General features: G+C 40.0%; 1 protein-coding gene across 2 annotated transcripts; it reads right to left on the bottom strand.

Annotated features, from left to right (window-relative positions):
• Positions 1-531: 531 nt before the first annotated feature.
• BLZF1 (basic leucine zipper nuclear factor 1) lies at positions 532-21,213 on the bottom strand. 2 transcript variants are annotated; one of them, XM_043963391.1, is made up of 7 exons: positions 20,940-21,213; positions 18,879-18,955; positions 11,412-11,854; positions 8,271-8,470; positions 5,755-5,883; positions 3,277-3,496; positions 532-2,045 (listed from the first exon to the last, which is right to left on the bottom strand). In XM_043963391.1, exons 2-7 carry the CDS (start codon positions 18,907-18,909, stop codon positions 1,863-1,865), a joined length of 1,206 nt encoding a protein of 401 aa, XP_043819326.1. In that variant the 5' UTR covers positions 18,910-18,955; positions 20,940-21,213; the 3' UTR covers positions 532-1,862. The 2 variants fall into 2 exon arrangements, with proteins under 2 accessions (XP_043819326.1, XP_043819327.1); XM_043963392.1 differs by having other exon boundaries at positions 11,412-11,851.
• Between the last annotated feature and the right edge of the window lie 142 nt (positions 21,214-21,355).

Here is a 21,355-nt window from a genome sequence, read left to right as displayed (position 1 = left end):
ATTCACATTCAAAACTTTTTAAATGGTAGCATGAATTGTTCATACTATTTCTATGATGATACTACATATTTCAAAGTGACAACCTTTATACCTAAGAAACAGACTTCTTGTATCTTGTACTTCAAGATACATCTTGTTCCAAGAATGCCACATATAATCAAATTGATGTTTTAATCTGTGAGTTGAAAGTACTAAAAAAAGGAGACTTGAGTGTACTTTGCAAAAAGTTTTTACGTAATCATGAAAAATAATTTTGCCTGTCAAAAATGACTAGTTTCTAATATCAGTTTTCTCATCTCTTGAGTTATTTTTCTTATCTGATGTGGAGTGGGATTAGCTACACATTTTAAACAACTATAAGCATATAAGGAGATGTTTAAAAATCACAGCTAAAAGGCTATGAAGGCGGGGGGGGGGGGGAATAATCAATTGGGGAAGAATCAGTTCTGATTCTGAGCTAGACCAAGCTTTGACTTAGAGCACCAACATCCATGGTAAACATTATTTAAAAAATAAACAAAGCAGTTTTACTACTGGAGAAGATAAATACATTTATTGCCATCCAAAACAATAAATTAATCCAAACACTACAACCAGAAACAACTACTTAGTTGACCAAAACATACATATTCAATACACTATATTTATACCTGACCACTGAAGATTTCTCTTCTAATAGGCACTTCTGTAACTCATCTGCATGATTTGGTATAATTACATTGGAGACTATTTTAAATGAGTCCTGTACTCTGGTATAAAATGAAAACTTTTTAAGGAGTCAACCACTGATACATAATAATACAATGCTGAAAAAAAGTTTCAACTGATGAGTTGATTTTCTTCTTTGGGTTTATAAAGATATTAATGGTCTGTTATGGTACAATTTTTAAAAAAATACATGCTGTACAGAATCTTTCAAATTTACAAGGTTGGATCTGTACAAATCAAGACCAGAATATTTCTTTAAAAAACAAGTAAAATACATGTTCAACATCACCACTATTGTGTAACCCATTTGCTACAGTTCAGTTTAATGGTTAAAATTGTCTCTTCTTCTTCTTCTTCTTCTTTTTTTGGTGAGGCAATTGGGGTTAAGTGACTTGCCCAGGGTCACACAGCTAGTAAGTGTTAAGTGTCTGAGGCCAGATTTGAACTCAGGTCCTCCTGACTCCAGGGCCGGTGCTCTATCTACTGCACCACCTAGCTGCCCCTAAAACTGTCTCTTTTTACTCTTTATTAGTCTTATACAACAATCTGAAAAGCCCTTAATATCATATGCACACTTTGTCCTGAACATACCTTTTTAGCAATCATTTATTCAGAGCCCCATAGCTTATTACACTTTATTTTTCCCCCACTTTCAGTTAGGTAAAACATTTTCCAAGACTGCCTATGGCATGCTTTTTGGGGAACCTATAAACTGGTAAAAAACCAGTGTAGCCATTTTGGATTTTAACAGGAGCACAAAGACCATTGCACAAATCCAGAGGAGGTAAGTAATAATAATCTGGTCCTGGAGAAGCTTTTATATTGAATTGATTCCACCTTTTGAAGAGATTTTTACATCTCAACTACCAAGAGAATTCCAAAATTACAAACTTTAAAGAGAGCACAGGATGAAGCTTGGAAAGCTTGTTATTATTGGTGATTAATATTTTTAGAGTTTTGTGCTTTTTATACCCTGAGGAGATAACTATGAAAAAGATCTAACATTCAATCCATGGAAGTTCTTTGCAGAAATCCAGTATAGAAGTAGAAAGAGTACCATTACACGGTACCCTAACAAGACCCTACTCCCAAATAGAGGACTCTAGTATGATAAAAGATTCTAGGACGTTTTGAAGACATTGATTTAACTTCTTTTAAAGGGCAATAAGTTCTCCTTGGCAGTGATTGCAGCAGTTGAAAGTTATATTTTCATATCTGGTATATGGATGGAATCGTCCAATATTTTTTTTTGTAGAAAGCAAAGATGCTGGTGAAGACTCCGAAAATATTTCAGATGAGCTTTCTGTACAGGTAGCTGGATCTAAGATTCGCAGAATCTACGGGAAATGAAAGCGATGATTAGATGCAAGGAATAAATTATCATTTCAACATTAGGATAATAAAAATGACACATTGAAAAGAAATTGCTCTCAAGTTCTTAGCCTCATTACCATTATTACATAACTAATATGAATAATTTAATGAATGAATGTTAAGTGTTAGGTAAGAAGATTAAAAAGTTCACAAATTAACACTGGTGCCTAGTTACAGTACCATGCACATAGAGAATGTCCAATAAATAACAAGTCATGCTGAAATGAATGTTTTTTTCCTTATCTTTGTAACGACTGGAATGACGCTACCTGCTGGAGACTTACTGTAGAAGAGTTCCACCCATGAAGCGAAGGTCTTTGAGGGCAAGACCAGGAGTCTTTTCTTTGGAAAAGGAAGTGACACGGGCTAGTGGGAGGAGGAAGGAAGAGACTGGCGCTTGGTCTCTGGCTCTTTCCTTTGGACTCTGGTGGAGAGCGGGGCTAGAAATGCACTCTCCCTTTAATAGATAGGAATCTAGACCTTTCTCTCTCTCTTTACCAAATTCTTATTCTCCTTAATAAATGCTTAAAAGTCTAACGCTTGCTAAAGCTTATAATTTATTGGCAACCACTCATTAGATATTTTAGACAGACTAGCTAGAATTTTAGCCCTTAACATCTTAAAACACTCACATTTCATTTGCTGTTGTGTTTGGGGGAGCAAGGAGGAGTTTGAACAATAGTAACAATAAAAATCATGTATAAGGGTTTTTTTTAACCTAGCTATAAAATAATTTTAAGCACACTAGGCATTTTTCCCCCAATGAAGATTCAACAGAAAAAAATGTTTGGCAAAACTGTAGTGATTCACAGTTAAGCACAAAGACCTAAGTGATGAATATCCTGATTCAGAGAATTCTTTCCCAGAAAAGAAATGATATGCCTAGAGGTGTTAGTGAGAAACAGCAAAAATTCTAGGTGACCACACCATACATTTAGTGTCCATGTTATAACCACAGAAGTTAAATGAGATAAGTATGTCTGTCTGGATTCTCTCCAAGAATCCAACCTTTTTTTTTTTTTTCCTTTCTTGGAGATTTAGTGATCATTAATTCTACCTCTACATATTTTATAGATGAGGAAAAAGTGGCCCAGAGAGTACCTTGACTAGGTCCTCTCACCCCCTAACAACTGCTGGCTCTCATAGGACCCCTTTCTCAGAGGTCAAAAGTTGGTGGTTCTGAAAACAACTTACTGTTTCAGCCATCTTCTCCGCTGGAGTACTACAGAATTCAAATGCAGGGGAAGCCTTTTTTAGATTCTTGGAGCCAACATTTCCAAGGAGATGAGAATTCAGTGCTGTGGCCAGTCTGTGATTTGTTGATGCTAGCTCTGCAGTGCTGTGGGGTTGTTCACTAGGGTAGTAAGTCTGCTCTCTGCCCCACTGCAAAGAAACCAAGAGTTCTTCCAATAATCTGCAATAGAAACATACATTAAAATGACAGCAAATTACAAGCCAAGCATATGAAATAAATGGGAAACATTTATTTGGATTTGTATAATGCTTCCCCACTATAGAATTCAAATAAAGCAGAAGAAAAATCCAGGCAAAGCAGATACATTTGGTATGAGAGGTTAGGCAAGTTAGTTAACAACAACAAAAAAGCTTGCTCACATGCTGCTTACTGCAGAAGGAAATAGCAATAATTGTGCCTGGCATTTATATATAGCACCTCAAAGTTTTGTGTGTGTGTGCTTTTACAATGTAATTATGGTATATGCACATTTAACTTTAACAAATTAAAAAAAAAAAAGGGACAAGATAATTTAAATAGTGTGGGTAATTCTACCCACCCATTTCCCTCGTGCTGTCTCACTCAATGAATGTAAACTGGAGCAGGAGGCCCAGACTGAGCCTCTCGTTGTTGGAGCACCTTGCTATGTGGAAGGTGATTCCAGAACCTCTTCATGCTCCCTGCAGAATGCCTACCCATTTTGCAGAGGCTGGGAGATTTAAGATGAGGATCTGCCTTACTTGGCTCTCCTGGGCAGTGAGAATGCCCCTACTATGAATGCTCCCTTTGATTTAAGGCCACTCTTACTTCATGGTGAAAGAGGAAGAAGACATGACTATGTGAGAGTGTGATCATCCTCTATGAACACCACCCTTATGTGAGAAGCCTTTCCCCCTCTAAACACACAGCTTGGCTTGGTTCTCCCTTTGAGTCAACGTCCTGGGTGTAGTGAAAAGTAAAACTGATACTCAGTTATTTCTATAGCAACCACCTCAGACCCATCTGACCTTTCTTTTAAAGAGACTGTACCTCTTTCCAGCTGTCCCTGTTTGATGACACACTGCTGAACTTGATGAGAAATCAAAAGCATGTTGAAGAGTGATTTTGATTAAGTGTTTTTCCCTATACACAGTGAGTCTCGACCCTAAATCCCTTCCATTGACCCCGTGAGGGATAGTGTCCATTTTACACACAGATAAACTGAGGCTCAGAGAGGCTTAACCATGTGACCCGTGCCATATTGTAGGTAACTGAAAGAGGCAGAGTTTGAAACTAGGCCTTCCTGGCTCTGTCACAGCTTGTTTCCCCCCATTATAATAGGTGGGGCCCTCGGAGTAATCTATGTGCCTTCCATTAAAACTACCTAGTTGACAATTGGGGACCTAAAATTCAATAGGCAGTATTTTCATAAAGTCATAGGATAATCTGGAACAGCAGAATATTGAATTTGGAATAAATTGTAGAACTCTTTAATAACTGGTAGTGTCTCTACACAACACAGCCATCTCCTCTCCTCTACCCACACAGTCACAACCCTAGTTAAGGTCCTTCTGTCTCTGGTCTCCTTTTCCACCTCCCGATAGCCGCCAAATTTCAATTCTTAAAGCCTAAGTGACCATGTCCCTTCCTGGTTTAAGAAGCTCCAGTGGCTTTCTATTGGGTTTAGGGTAAATGACATTCTTTTAAATGTTCGGCATTTAAAGCCCTTCACAATCTGGCTTTAGTCTAGCTTTACAGACTGATTATATATTATTCCCTCTGAATGAGAGTGACTGAATTACAGTATAAAACTGTTTGAGGTCTGAGATTATTATTATTTTTGACTCTGTACCACCAATACTTATTGAACACACAGCAGGTGCTTAATAAATGCTTGTTGAGCTGAATTAAATCTATTTATTTATTTGCGGGGCAATGGGGGTTAAGTGACTTGCCCAGGGTCACAGAGGTAGTAAGTGTTAAGTGTCTGAGACCATATTTGAACTCAGGTCCTCCTGAATCCAGGACCGGTATTTTATCCACTGCACCACCTAGCTGCCCCAAGCTGAATTAAATCTATAAAATTATACCAGACTTGTAAGAATGTAAATTGGTAACTGGTACCAAACTGCCCTGAAAGCTGAACTTTTATATTTAGAAGCATGTAAAGAAGGCTCCTGATGCTATTCCTCTATCATCTCCAAGAGCTTTCCAGGGGAAGCAGGCCATCCACCTCTCAAAGCACACGCGCTATTTGTCCTCAAAGTGTCCTCCCCACATAGATGGAGTGTCCACAGAACACAACCCCCAGAGAATGGAGAAGGCTATTGATCTCCCACTGTGGCCCTTCAGCACCCTGTGGTACAGTGTAGCAAGTGACCACAGGCAGACAGACCTTGGGAGAGAGGCCTGAATGTGGGGAGAAAGCCCACAGAGAACACAACACAGCTGAGGCTTACTTCTGCGTCGCGCTCATTTCCTGCCGGAATTGTTCCCGTTCACTGAGGAGATCCTGAATGGCACTCTGGGCATCCCGGCTTTGACGCTGTAGAGCTGCCCTGGCGTTAGTCAACTCATCAGCCATTACCCTGCAGAAGACCAGATATCCCACAAATGAAATCTTTAGAAAACAACACAAGACAAAAACCCCACAACACTACATGATTTACTTTACATCTGAGACAAAAATTTTAATATAGATGGAAACATCTTTAAAATTTGATTAAAAATTTCAATTTAATTTGGTGCTTGTGAAAGGCATCTGATTAAAGTTAAGTATTAGACAACAGTGAAAAGACCACAAGGTGAGCACAATGATTCTTGTTGATATCTACTCTTATTCTGGAGTGATCAAGTCTCCTGAAATTTGTGAGTGGTTTTTCCTTCCCAGCCAACAACCACCTGAGTAACAATTAAGACTGAAGTTCTTCATTGAGACAATTGAATACTATAAAGTGGAAACTATTTTGAAATTAAAGTCTTGGGGTAGCTAGATGGCGCAGTGGATAGAGTACCGGCCCTGGATTCAGGAGTACCTGAGTTCAAATCCTGCCTCAGACACTTAATACTTACTAGCTGTGTGATGCAACGATTGGAATGACGCCACCTGCTGGAGACTTACTGTAGAAAAGCTTTGCCATGAGGTGAAGGTCTCAGAGGGCAAGAACATGTGTCTTTTTTTTAGTGCCAGGAAGTAACGTTTGCTAGTGGGAGGAAGAAGGGAGAGCCTAGCGCCCTGACTCACTCTCTTTCCTGTGGACTCTGGTGGAGAGCAAAGCTAGGAATGCTCTCCCTTTCATAGATATATGAATGTAGGCCTTTCTCTCTCTCTTTATCAAATTCTTATTCTCCTTAATAAATGCTTAAAAGCCTAACTCTTGCTAAAGCTTATAATTTACTGGCAACCACTCATTAGATATTTTAGACAGTTTAGCTAGAATTTGAGCCCTTAACAGTGACCCTGGGCAAGTCACTTAACCCGAATTGCCTCACTAAAAAACAAAAAACAAAAAACTAATGATAAAGAAATTAAAGTCTTGTGCAACCTCAAAATTTAAATATAATGGTAACAAGGATTTGACAGCAAGAGGTACCAATTCCTTTCAAATGCTATTAAAAGGTAAATACAAAAACCAAGTCTCATTATTGTTCTTATAGCAACAAGCTTTCCAAGGGCTATCAATTAAGCATGAATAAGATTTTAAATTGCTCAATGAATGTTTAGTTTTAATAAAATCAACACAACTACAAACTTCTCTTTAAAAAACATTATAATACAACTCATTGTTAAGTCTTTGGTGAATGATCTTTCACAGACATTAAAAAAAAAAAAGCCTTCCTTCTATACTGTGTGGTGCTCAGTTACTTTCTTTTTGTGGGGGACAATCTGGACCTGTAATTTTATCGTATAGGGAACTTTGTAGGGAACTCCCTCTACTGATGCAGCTCAGTACCTGCTTGGCCCAGAGTCACACTGCTGGTCTATGTCAGAGGCAGGACTTGAACCTGGGGCTTCTTGCTAATTAGGCCAGTTCTCCAGCCACAATTTTACACTCCTTCTCCTGCAGCTCTGCTTCAAGTGTCATCCAGGTTTCTCCAGATGACCCAGAAGCCAAATTTCTTGTGGAATTCTTTATAATGAGAATGTCTCTATTTGTATTCTTAACATCATTAAATTTTATTTGCAATATTAAAAAAAAAATCTAATACCTCATTAGTGTTCTCAAAAGCAGCAGCAGCTGCTGCTTTTCCTATTCAGTCTCCTAAGAGTCCTCCCCCTGCAATCCAAAGTCTAAGAGTTAGGGGTGCAATGTTGTCTGTGGTCACTCTTTTACCCGTAGAACCAAAGCTATGCCAGTCTGTACACAAGTCATTCAAGATTCCTGATTCTGGTACAAGTCTATAGTTCACATTGCTTCTCAATTGACTTACTGACACAGTTTAGCCACCCATAGAGGAAATACTGGAAAGAGTCTTAAAGGACTTGGTTTTGTTCTGTTGCTTATTATTCCATCATTCCATAGTAAGTGAGGCCTGTTTCCCTCATCTGGGAATCTGTCCCCATCCTCGTTTTTACAATGAAGATAATAAAACCTTCATTTCTAACCTTAGAAGAGAAAATGAAGGGAGGGGAGGGAAGGAAAGAGGGATAAAAATTAGAACTCAAAACTATAAACAAAAATGTGTATTACTCAAAAAAAGAAAAGAAATGAAAATGATAAATGCAAAATACTCTAGTAAAGTGCTAAATAAATATATGTTATCTCACTGCAGGAGAAAGTACGGTCGGTAGCAGCTATACTGTGCTCTAACGCCCCTAAATTAAAGGTTTTAAGCTAATATGCTTAGAATTTTTTAAATTCAAAGTTTCACTATTTCTCAACAATGAATTCTGCTTCTGTGTGTCTATCGGTCAAAGACTTGAAATATGCACAGAACTAGTAAAAATGACTCATCATGTGAAGTAGCACAATACCTGCTTGCTAGAAATTTGCTTCGCCACACATCGCACTGGATAGACATGCGTTCTAACTGTTCAGAGAGCTGAGTTGTGTTGCGGCCCAGGGTCTCATTTTCTAAAATAAGCTGATTTTTCTCCCGAGCCAAACGTTCAAAGTGATACTGCAGATCATCCCCAACAGAAGCCACTAGCAACTTCTTTAATTCACGATTCACCTAGAAAAGAACATCAATAATAGTTCAGAGTAAAGACTATAAGTAGTGAAATAATTAAAAGAATTAACTTTAATGAAGTAAGTACTAGGATGAAAGGTTCAGTTGTTTGTGGAAATGTTATGTAACACAGGATTGTGTTCACCAGAAATGGCTTAAAATAGCTTAATGTCTCTGAACTTCAGATCTAAGCCACATGAGTCTTCTAACTGTTCATCCAAGTTTTGGTATAAACTTAAACTCAAGTAAAATGGCACAAATCATGAATTTTGGGGGCTCAGAGATGATGCCTTATTTATCATTTTTCCCAGTGCTTAGTAAAGTACACAACACAGGAAGATTTATTGAATGAAGAAAATCACTAATATTTTATTGATCAGAGAATTCTTTCCATCAATTTGGATTATAACCCTTTAAAACTCACCTTCCTCACCAATCCAGCCTTGGTCAAACTTTGGCTCCCAGGCTTCCTGCCTCACTGGGTCATTCCCATTGCCACCAGCTGTTACCATGTAGAGACCTAGTACATGCTTAATATTTACTTATATGTATGTGGAAGAGTGGTTGGACTTCTTTGTGCTTTTCCTCTGATCGGGATCAACCTCCTCCAGGGCAGGGCCCATTTCACTTGGCTTTGAGGTCCCAGTTGGACTCCACAGGGTAGTCGCACAGTGGCACTTATTATGGCTTACAGCTGCTTATGTCCAAACTGGCTATTTGGTTTGCTGTATTCTGATCTCGTGGACAGCCCGAGGCAGGGTTTTCCATCTGGTTGATCTATGAAGCCTAACTAGGTTAAGCCAAGGTCTGGCAGCAGACCTGGAAACTGACACCCAGATCCTGCACCTCATGATAATGATAATTAATGATGATAATAATACCTTCTATTTGTAAAATACTTTAAATTCTGCAAAGCATTTTACACACATTATCTTATTTGATCTACACAATTATGTGCGGTAGGTGCTTATTATCATCCCTCATCAACTCGACCACCAAAGTAACTGAATTTTCTGTCCTTAAATATGTGGAGGAAATGAAAGCTACACCAAAAGCTTCTAAAAAGCTGAGGTTCACTATCCTAAAGTATTACTTTATTACTTATATTAGATGTCCAAGATAGGAAACTACTGATATACTTTTATTTTTAAAAAATTTTTTAAATTTTAGACTAAAATATTGATATACTTTTGATATCATTGGCTAATATGTCCTTTGACATCTTACTTGGTGTACAGAATAAGCAAGCAATAATTACTGATGTGGCCAATACTCTGTGTGGCCTGCTTTCACCTTATTTGGACTGCTATGACCATCTTATGGTTTGAGATGCTACTGATGTATGAATTTCAAAGTGCAGAAGAGCGGTTATATGATCAAACAAGTCAATGTTACCATTATGGTTGCTGATGTTGTTACTGGTATTATTACTTGCTGTCTACTCTAACTACAACTGAAGCACCCGATTTGGGGAGATTCCTTTCCTGTAAGCAGAAGACATTTTTCCAAAAAGTAGAGTTTGTTATACTTTGCTTACATGTTGAGTCAGCAACTTTCTGTGAAGCACTGCTGCTTACAAATTTTCTTTTCCCTTTCCTTTTTGCAAAAGATTCTGAAAGAAAATGCTGTTCTTCTCCTCTTTTCCCCCCATCAAGGTTGTATTTAGGATGTTTATAAGTATCCAAACAATGAACTGACCATCCTGAGATAACCACTGGCCATATCATCCTTAGGTTAATTATGGTCATCAGTCCATTACAGGATTCCCCCTGACAACACAGGTCTACGCCTGAGACCATTGAGGGTCAGAGACAAGCCAGAAGTACAGAAATCCATCAACTACTGTCTAATACCATGGCCAGTTAGTACTCAGAAAAGACTGTCTACGAGATCAGACAAACACCATCTGACCAATTAGCACTAATAAACTCTTCCAGAACAATTAAAGAGCAAAAGAGTTTCCAAAAAGGAAGTTTCAAAAAAGCCAGGCCATTTTTGGTAAATGAGCAGAGCAATCCAGCCTCACATGAACATGGGTACTTATGCGTGCGACCAGAAGGCAGGTACAGCACCTGAAGAAAGCTGGCAGGCCCGGAGCAGGGTGGCCTTTACCTGGAAGTATCCAAGGTGGCTGAGAGGAGCAGCTGTACTTCCTGCCCTCCTTATTCACCCAAGATCTGGGGTCCTTCCAGTGCTCCCTGCAGGCTGTGGGGGTTGGCTTTGCTTTACCTGGTAGTGGTACGGGAAGGTAATGAGAACCACATGACTATACCTTCAATCTGATCACCTCTCCAACCCTAAAGATTAGCCTGATAAGCCTATAACACTGAGTCACAACTTCAACTTAAATGAATATTTATAAATGATCTACTTCCTGCAAGGCACATGTGAGGCATCAAAGTGCAGTGGAGAGAGTGCTTCCCTCAGAATCAGGAGGAAGTGGGTTCAAATCTTACCTTTACTACTTACTAGTACTTACTGTGTTACTGTGGCCACATTCTTTAACCTTTCTGAGCTAAGATCCATGTTCAAACATTATAAGTTATACAGAGGCTGCCTCTTGGCTATGAGGGGAGCCCTTAAACCAGTCAAATCACAGGTTCCTAGAGTTGACGTATGTAAAGACTCTACAAGGCACTATTTACAGAGAAAGTCCTTAAAACAGTGAAGGAAGAAGACTCACATAGAACTGCTACAGTTCCCAAGTGCTGAGTGATTTGAGGGACCTCATTTCTAGCTGGAGGGGATGGAGACAGCCCAAATTCTGGTGCTGCTACTAGGAACTTGGAGCAGGCATGAGATCCAGGAGAGGATGTGTGAATGTGTGTACAAGCACGTGTGTGTGCACATGCATGTTCTGGAGGTGGCAGAGGGCCCTGTGACAGCACTTCCAAATGTGCCAAAGAGACGTGTACAGAGCACTATTGCTGGAGGCCGGCCTCACCTCTGTCTGGACGCGGAGCTGGTTGGAAAGCCCTTCTTTATCCTGCAGCAGTCTCTTCTCAGAGCCTTTGAGCTTTTCCACTCTGTGTTTGAGCTCCGCTATCTCTCTCCTGGGATCTATGACTCCATCTGACTGACCTAAAAGTTCCCCTTTGTGATGCCCCAGAGACTTCACCAGTTTGGCATTTTTGGCAGGGATGTCGTGGGTTACAGCGGCTTTGGGAACTACTATCCGAACAGCTTCGATTTCCACAGCTTTGTCGGTGATAACCTTGCCCAGCTGAAGCACTCCTGGGCTCAGCGATGGAACGGGTTTCTTCCGTGGGCTTCGCAGGCTGTGACAGTTCTGGGCATGTGGTCCAGAGGTAACTTCCACAGACTTAGGTGGCTGCTCAGTTTCCATTCCATCTCCAGCCCCACGGACTGGTGCTGAAGGAGGATCTGCTATCATGTGGAAAACAAAGGAACAAACATTTACTAATAAGATCATTCTGCTTTGCTTTATAATTTTGAATTACAAAAAATAACCCATAGCCAGCATTTAATTATTGTTTTAAGGTTTGCAAAGTGCTTTATAAATATTATTTTATTCTCACAACCACCCTGGGACATAGGAGTTATTATTCTTGTTTTACTGATAAGGAAACTGAGGAATAGAGAGGCTAAGGGACTTGCCTGGAGTTACCCAGCTAGAAAGTGTCTGAGGCTTCAAGTCAAGGGTTTTATTTACTATTCCACCTAAAGGCAGTCCTCAAATATACACCCTTTGTCAAAGGATCTACCTCTCATTTTATGAGATTTTTTTCACAAACGAATAGTTTCCCTTCCTTTACCTAGACCAGTAAATACACTAGCCCCAGAAATATAAGTACAATGTTAGCTCACCTATCCCCAAATAAGATCAGTTTATCTTTGGTAACACCTGGCAGGTTTCTGTGTGGGGGTGGGGTGAGGAGTGGGGAAAGGGAGATGCTTCCTTTGTTTTTTTTATTTTAGGAGTTTGTGAAAAATTCAGTGTGAGAGTAAACTCTATAGATCCAAATAACCACCTGCTGCAGTTATTCCAACTCTGCTTAACTGTCACCACATTCCTATTCCTTGGACATTACTTTTCTCATGTCAATCCTCTGTTCAAAACCTTTAATGGCTCTCCCATTACAAGAAGAAAAAGACATGACTCCATGACTCCCTAGAGGTGGCGTTCAAAGCTACCCTTCATCTGGCCTCATTCTACAATATTACAACAAAAACCTTCTATGCTGGTCAGCAATTTAAGGAAACACAAGATTACTCACGGCCCCAAATTACTAAGACTTATACCATCAAATTATAAAGAAGTGAGTTACATGTAAAGAAGACTGTAAGCATTTATCCAGTTTTTTTCCAATTAAATGGGAAAAAAAGCTCAAGGTAATGATGGGTCTTCTTACTTTCAAAAACACCCCTGGGGGCAGCTAGGTGGCGCAGTGGATAAAGCGCTGGCCCTGGATTCAGGAGTACCCGAGTTCAAATCCGGCCTCAGACGCTTGACACTTACTAGCTGTGTGACCCTGGACAAGTCACTTAACCCCCATTGCCCCACAAAACCAAAAAACCAAAAAACAACCAAAAAACACCCCCACTGAATCCTGTCGCTAGTCATCCATCATATTCTGCTCTTCCTTGGAATGGCTTCCCTGGTTTTTTCTTGCTACTTAATTCCTACTCACGCTTGAGGACTCAGTCTCATCTCTCTCTCTGTGCTACCTCTGACTGTTTCAGCCCATAGTGACCTTTATCTTCTGAATGCCTAAAGCACAAGGCTGGCTATGGTTTTATTCTGGCATGTAAACTTAGGTTTTGGTTTTACCAACTTAAAACTTGTTCATGTCTCTCCATGAGTCTAGGCTCTCAAGGGCAATAGGGCTGTTCTATATCCTCTATGATTCTGTTAAGGACTGGTAAAAGGTCTCTTGAATTTGTCTTTTTGAGCTGCCATATTTTCCAGAAACTCTGGACCCAGAGAGGCCCCAAATGTGTCAAGAATGAAACCCACCCCCCAACCCCAAATGTAACATAATTTGTTGTCTGCATCCTAAGCCATACTCCCGGTGTGTCTTTGGGAGTCAAGATAGGTACCAGTCAGTCTGCCCTAAGCTAAGAAACTGCTTGCACAAAGGAAACCCTGTAGATAAGCAGACCATCCAACTTCATACTCAGGTCACAAGGGAAAAGAATGGAGCTTTTGCCATCACCCTGCTCCTCCCTTTTGGGTGATTTCTGGTATTTCTTCCTTTCATTGTCCTGCTGTCATAAATATGCAAACTTATGTATGGATTGTGAAGTCTGGGTTCCACATACATGCTTACTTGGCTGGTAATAAACCTAGTGAATAGCTGCTGTCTGTAAGGTGGCTAAAATTCTAGCTACACTGTATAAAAATCTAATGAGTGGTCACCAATAAATTAGAAGCTTTAGCAAGAGTTTAGACTTTTAAGCATTTATTAAGGAGCATAAGAATTTGGTGAGGAGAGCGAAAGAGGCCTAGATGCCGTCATCTATCTGTCTCAGGGAGCCCGCATTTCTTGCTCCACTCCTCACGAGGTCTTGGTGAAAGAGAGAGTGAACCTCGCCCTGTCTTCGTCCCAAAAGCCTCCTGTGAAAACTGGAAACATCCCATCCACACACACACAGCTCCAAGCTAATTGGCTGGTAGCTTTGATCGACAGTACCCACGAGCAAACGTCACTTCCTGACAGCAAGGAACTGACCTTCCAAGCCACATGGCTTGCCCTCAGATGCCTTCTCCTCATGGTGGAGCTTTCCTACAGTATCTCTCCAGCAGGGGGCATCACTCCAATTGTCACACTAGTTTTCATGAAAGTTCCATGAAGCTGTGATTGCCTGTTGACAAAGCCTAATAATAGTCCTGAATTTGTACTAAGTCTGGCAAGTATCAGCTGACTGAAACTGGCTTTCTCCTTACGTACTGAAATTAGTACAGAAAATAAAAACCATTCACAGTTTAGATCTTTCCTTCCACCTTGTCTTAATGTGAGTAAACTAGGAAAAGCTTAGCATTGTCACTCTCTTGAGAAAGAAACAGCACTGATTCACTGAATGCAGGACACACCTGATTGTGGAGCTTAGCAATATGGAATGAGACTTAGAAATGCATGGGCACTTTGAGTATGGAGTTGAGCCTACCCATTTCATCCTATATTAACAGATTCAGTTACATCCCACTTATCTAAAGGTCATCCTAAGTGCAGCCCCCAAGCCCCCATAAACAACAAAAACAACAACAAAAAAGCCTCAGAAGCAAAAACAGGAATCTGAAATAGCTGTCACAAGGACAGGCATTAAAACGAATGCGTTTTCTTCTAAGATGTCTTTACATCATTATTCAGAGTAGACAGTTTTTTATTTTAAGCACAACTATTAACAACTTTGGTTATCTTATTTCCCAGGCCACTAAAAGTTAGAAAAAAAAATTAGAGAAAAATTGCTGGAAGCAGGCATACTTGTGGCCAGGAAGGGACAGAAAAACTAACATTATAATACCACACAACACAACAAATGATGTCTGTAATGACCCCAATTCTTCATCATCACCACCACAACCAACAAGAACTTCTGAAGTATGGAATAAACACTAGGGGTGAAAAGAAATAGTCTGCATTCAAGATGTTTAAAATCTAGCTGGGAATACAGAAGATGGATATGAACAATAACACAGGAAGCCAAGTGAATCATACAGAACTAGTTCTGCTCTGGACTGTGTCTCTGGTGACTCTACCAGTCTCTAAATGAATCTATTTATGTGACTCACCCCAGAGTAAATAACTCTCCATTGAACTTGAAGCAGAACTCCTTCTAAGCATAAAAAATACTTTTCAAAATGCAAGGCAGAATTACTATCAAACACAAGCAAATGTCTGAGAAGCCCCAAACATACAAACTACAGTAGTGAGGCTTCACCATCATGCCGATTTAAGTTAGAGAGTTCAAACCTAACCTTCACCCACATTTACTGAAGGAGCCCTTGAATGGGCAATACAAGGTACCACTTAACAATACAAGGCACTACTTAATCTTTAAAGATTATAACATCTTTCCAAATGGAAAAAGACTCTAATGGTGCCCTGATTCCTTTATGACAAGTCCTAAAACTGGAATTTCTTTTTAATAGGCCAAAGAGAAGTTTGAGGCACTAGTTTAGGAAGGATGTTGATAAGCTGTAAGCACAGAGAGTGAAGAGGTGAAGAAGAGCCTGACAATGCTTATGTGGGAGGCTGGAAGGATGGTGGTGGGCTAAAATGAAATAGGGAAGTTTGGAGAAGTGGTGAGTTTAGGGGGAGGGGGAAGATAACTTCTGCTTTGAAAGCTGCTGAGTCTGAGAAGCCTTTGAGACATCTAGGTATAGAGATGTTTTGGAAGCAGGTGATGATGTCGGCCTGATTTCAGTCCAGAAGAAAGCTTAGGAATGGCGTGATAGATTTGGGAATCATCTGCATCCATTAGATCACTGAAAGAGTGTAAAGAGACTTGACAGAGCTCTGGGGCTGTTTATGGTTAGGAAGTGAGAGAATAATGTAGTTCTTTGGTCATGTCTGCTTCTTCATGACCTCATGGATCATAGCACACCAGGCCCTTCTATTTTCCACTGTCTCTCAAAGTCTGCCCAAGTTCGTATTTGTTGTTTCCATGACACTATCTATCCATCTCATCCTCTGTTGTCCCCTTTTCCTTTTGCCTTCTATCTTTTCCAACATCAAGGTCTTTTTCAGTGAGTCCCGTCTTCTCATTATGTGGCCAAAGTTTTTCAGCTTCCGCTTCAGTTATCTGATCTTCCAGTGAATGGTCTGAATTAATTTCTTATGTGTTGGCTGATTGGATATCCTTGCTGTTGAAGGGACTCTCAAAAATCGGCTCCAGTACCACAATTCGAGTGGATTCTATGGTGCTCAGCTTTCCTTATGGTCCACCTCTCACAGCCACACATTGCTACTGGAAAAACCATAGCTTTGACTCTATGGAACTTTGTCAGCAAGGTGATGTCTCTGCTTTGTAGTATGCTGTCCAGATTTGCCGTAGCTTTCCTTCCAAGGAGCAAGCATTTTTTTTTTTTTAATTTCATGGCTGCAGTCACCTGCAGTGATCTTTGAGACCAAGAATATAAAACCTTCTATTTCTTTTTCATCTATTCGCCAGCAAGTGATAGAACCAGGTACCAAGGGCTTAGGTTTTCTTGAAAAATTATCTATCTATCTTTCTATTCATTTATTTATTTGGGGGGGAGTTGATATTAAGCTTCACGCCAGCTTTTGCAATCTCCTTATTCACCCTCATCAAGAGACTTAATTTCTCTTCGCTTTCTGTCATGAGAGAGTATATTTGAGATTGCTGACATTTCTCCCAGCAACTTTAATTTCAGCTTTTGAGTCATCCTGCCTGGCATTTCACATGATATACTCTACATATAAGTTAAATAAGAAAACAATATACAGCCTTGTTGTACTCTTTTTCCAATCTTAAACCAATCAGTTGTTCTATGTTCAGTTCTAACTGTTGCTTCTTGCCCCACATACAGGTTCCTCAGGAGACAAGATGATCTGGCACTCCTATCCCTTTGAGGGCTTGCCACATTTTGTAGTGTAGTCAAGGAAGCAGTAGATATTTTTCTGGAACTCCCTTGCTTTCTCCATAATTCTGATCAAGCAAAGTAAACTATGAAGGAACAGTTAGATACCTGGAGAAGGAGGAGAGAGCAATATCAAGGGAAAAGAGAGTATCCCAAGATAATTGACAGGATCAAGAGCTCAAGAAGAAAGAGGAGAAAAAGCCATTAGGATGGAAATAAAAAGATTTTTGCTAATTTTGGAGAGAGCAGTTCTTGTAAAGTGGTGAATTCAGAAGTAGGATTGCAAGGAACTGAGAAGTGAGCAGGAAATGAAGGAGGACAGGATAGGAACGGAGATGATTCCTAGGAGTATGACTGTCAAACTGCTTCTACAAGCAATACAGGGCAGATTATTTTTCCCTTCTAGTCTCTGAAACATCTTTCATTCCTTCCTTAGATTAAAATTCTACCTTATGTTTGAGGTCTTGCCTGGTTTATTAAATACAAAGTACAGGGGGTAGCTAGGTGGCACAGTGGATAAAGCACATGCCCTGGATTCAGGAGGACCTTAGTTCAAATTTGACCTTGGACACTTGACACTTACTAGCTGTGTGACCCTGGGCAAGTCACTTAACCCTCATTGCCCTGCAAAACACACACACACACACACACACACACACACACACACACAACCTCCCCCCCCCCTATACAAAGTACAAATGCACAGTACACATGTTCCCTTCTGAAATGGGATTTATTTTATCTAATATCCCTAAATTTTGAATGTTTTGCTCTTTAGTTTTTTTCTGTACGTAACTCTTTAGATAGCTCCTTCCTTCTTCTTTTGTATCTCTGCCTGTTGAAATCCCATTTACTTTGAGGTTCAGTTCAGATATTTCTCCCTCATGGAGCTTTCTCTGAGCTCTCCAATCACCTTTCCTTTCTCCGAACCTCCAAAACATTCTGTACCTTTCTTTTCTTTTCTTTTTTTGCAAGAGGCAATGAGGGTTAAGTGACTTGCCCAAGGTCACATAGCTAGTACTTGCCAGGTGTCTGAGGTTGGATTTGAATTGAGGTCCTCCTGAATCCAAGGCCAGTGCTTTATCCACTGTGCCACCTAGCTGCCCCCACTCTGTACCTTTCTTAGGGAGATTGATACACTCAGCCTTGTAGTATATTTATTGGTATCCTTGTTTTAACTCCATGGTAGGCTGTAAGCACCTTAAGGCCTATCAAAGCCCTTTTGAGAAGTTGTTCAAAGGATATTTGGTGAACTGAATTTATATAATAAAGATGTTTCTAAAAAGTAGAGATATCTATATGCATATACACATAATTTTTCTGTAAATCAGTTTATAATTTTTTTTTTGGTGGGGCTATGGGGGTTAAGTGACTTGCCCAGGGTCACACAGCTAGTAAGTGTCAAGTGCCTGAAGCCGGATTTGAACTCAGGTACTCCTGAATCCAGGGCCAGTGCTTTTTCTACTGCACCACCTAGCTGCCCTATCAGTTTATAATTTAAAGACATTAGGGAAGCTTGCCACTTAAAGGGGGAAATCTTACTGCAAATTCTTTCATTGTGAAAATAAAACCCACCCCATATCTTTTGTTTAAAAGTAATTTTCCTAGGTAGGATTTGCTTAAATCAGGATATCTGTATCTTTCATGTATATCTGTAGCTTGTTCTTTATTTGTACACTTCATTTAGTCCACATCAATCTTCTAGCAGAGAGAAGGCACATCTGAAAAATGTGCTTTTATAGCTCCTAACAAAACCACATTCATGGAGCTGACTAGTTCTCAATTTTCTCTACACTATTCTTAAATTCTACTCTTTTTTATTATGTATTTAAAAAAAATACTTACCTTTGACTTCAGTGCTTTCAAGGGAAGTCATTTTTTCTTATCCAAGGGACTTTACCTGAAGACTGCTGCTGAAAAATCTGGAAATGTACAAGTATAAAAGAATTAACAAAATGTAAGTTAATTTGCAAACTGTCTCCTTACCTGACATGTTCTCAAATGTTAACTGCTTCTGCAATGAGATTATATGTACCCAGGTACCTCTGATTTTATTACTTTATGTGATATAATCTCATAGACTATCTTGTAGTACTGGTCAGAGATATGGGCTATTCTTTAATTCTGTATATATCATATTAAGGCAAAACATTAACAAATTGTTGCTGGAGGCAGCATGGTATAATGTATAAAGAATCAGGCTTGAAACTAGGAAGACCCAGGTCCAAGTGTCACCTCTGACACATACCAGCTATGTGATCCTGGGCAAGTCTCAACCTCTCAGTGCTTTAGTCAAGTTTTGTAACTGAGTTGCAGAGGCGGTGCAGGCTTGTGCTAGTAGAAGGAATTTTCTCCTCAGGGAGTTCCCTTTCACCAATAAATAGAATAACAGTATGAGTTCTATCCCTATCTGGAGGAGAAGTACTAGGTTAATAACAAATGCTTGAGAAAATTAAGGATGATTAAACAACAAAAAGACTTGTGAGGCCATAATTTTTATCCTCTATTATTTTAAAAACTGTCATTAAAAAGGATAAAGTTTATTCTGCTTGGTTCTAGAAAGCTGAACAAGGCAAATCAGGCATCATGGGATGGCAGATTTTTGTTCAGAATAAGTAAGGAGTCCTTAACGATTAAGGCTGTCTGAAAACTGAATAGATTTTCTCCACAGGCAGTGGATTTTGTATCTTGGGAAGAGTTCAAGCAGAGGCTTGAAGGCAACCTGTCTGGGATGCCATAGAAGAGATTCGTGCATCAGGAAGCGGGATGAACTAGGGAATCACTGTCTTTTTGAGCTGGAAGAGACCTTAGAAAATTCAATGCAATCCTATAACGGGGAACATCAAAGAAGTTAAATTATTCGCTCAAGGTGAATTACAGATCCAGAAAGGAAGTCAAGGAATTAAGACAAAACCCAGATATTCTGACTCAATTCAATGCTTGCACAACTACGCCAGTGGTTCTTAAATTCTTCCTAATACAACAATTTCTCCTTTAATATAGAAAAAAAAAATGAACAGATTTCACATGACAGTAATTGTACTATTAGTATTTGTCTATTGTGAAAATACAAAATAATAAAAAGCACTAGAAATGAAATACTACTTTCAAACATTTATATTTTTAAAACCGCAACAACATCGAGTATGCTTGAAGTACAGAAAAAAAAAACCAATGAGACGATATATCTTCTACAGAAGCAAAGGTTATTTATGAATTATCTATACATAAGATTCATTTGGGGCTCACAGGTCGGAAATGGGCCTTTGAAGTATTTTCCACCCCGAAATTCAATGACCGAAAGGGATCATCAGCATGGAAAAAACAGTCTGATGCAACACTGTTAGCCCAATGTGATGACGCCTCACCATTTCACAATCTACACCAGGATCGATCGGGTCCTCTGCCAAAGATTAAAGAAATCAAGTGCTATTGATGATAACTGAATACTTAATCGTGGCTCTCTCCGATTAGGATATGCTGCAGAACAGTCCAGTATAACGAATGGTTCAGAATGGACGTGACACTGTCACCCAGCTTTGGGGTATGAGGGACGTGATAAACAGTTCCCTCGTAACTGACGGGTTCCCCACAAATCACAGCCTCCCCTCGGTCTAATCTATGGGGAGAGGGGTGTCCAAGACCCCTCCCTCCCCTGGAAAGCATAACGTCGCCCACCTGGAAACTTCTTTCGAGAACATCCCACGCTGATGAAAGCACGACAAAGAATGAGGATCTTAATAGTCTTTCTCAGGTCCCAGAGACTTGGGGAACAAGATCCCCAGGCTCAGCCCTGTCTACACAGTCCATTCAGTCCTGATTAGGAACCCATGCCACTCTTCCCACAGCCCATCAACCCCTTCGATTCCCTGTATTAGAAGCCGCATCGGGGTCTGTTGACCTTACCGTGGATTTCACTGAGTGTTTTTTTCCCACTTTTCCCTGCCCGGGGTTGCACAGCCGCCCGCAGCCGTACCGAAAAACTCTCCTTTCTTCTCTGACTCCTTCCGGCTTCTAGGATATTCGCTTCCGGGTTATCCCCATCCGACGACGGAAATATTGTTCTGAGATGCTGTTCTAAGTGTAAGTTTAAATCAAATGACAATGGCAAGGGGCATGGGTCACAGAAATTAGAAGCAAATAACTGTCAAAACTATTAAGTTGCTGGGATGTTTGTCTCTCCGGCTCTTTAATAACTTTCACTTCCGGGTCAATCAGGCGTAAAGTAGAAGCGAGGATGTTGGCTATTGGAGGGCGGTTTCACGTCTCCTAGAGCGACAGCGTGGAAGGGGCGGGCAAGTTGAAGGAAGGGGGTGGGACCT

This window comes from Dromiciops gliroides, chromosome 4, assembly GCF_019393635.1.
Source record: "Dromiciops gliroides isolate mDroGli1 chromosome 4, mDroGli1.pri, whole genome shotgun sequence".
In the NCBI taxonomy this organism is placed as follows: domain Eukaryota; kingdom Metazoa; phylum Chordata; class Mammalia; order Microbiotheria; family Microbiotheriidae; genus Dromiciops; species Dromiciops gliroides.
The sequence above is the reverse complement of the archived record's forward strand: the minus strand, read 5'-3'. Positions and strand labels throughout refer to the sequence as shown.

Coding starts and splice junctions, on each gene's coding strand:
- BLZF1 (XM_043963391.1), bottom strand. CDS start 18,909: ATGACTTCCCTTGAAAGCACTGAAGTCAAAG. Junction 11,855..18,878: donor TGAAAGCACTGAAGTCAAAG/GTAAGTATTTTT, acceptor TCCACATGATAG/CAGATCCTCCTTCAGCACCA. Junction 2,046..3,276: donor CGGAGAAGATGGCTGAAACA/GTAAGTTGTTTT, acceptor CATTTCCCGTAG/ATTCTGCGAATCTTAGATCC.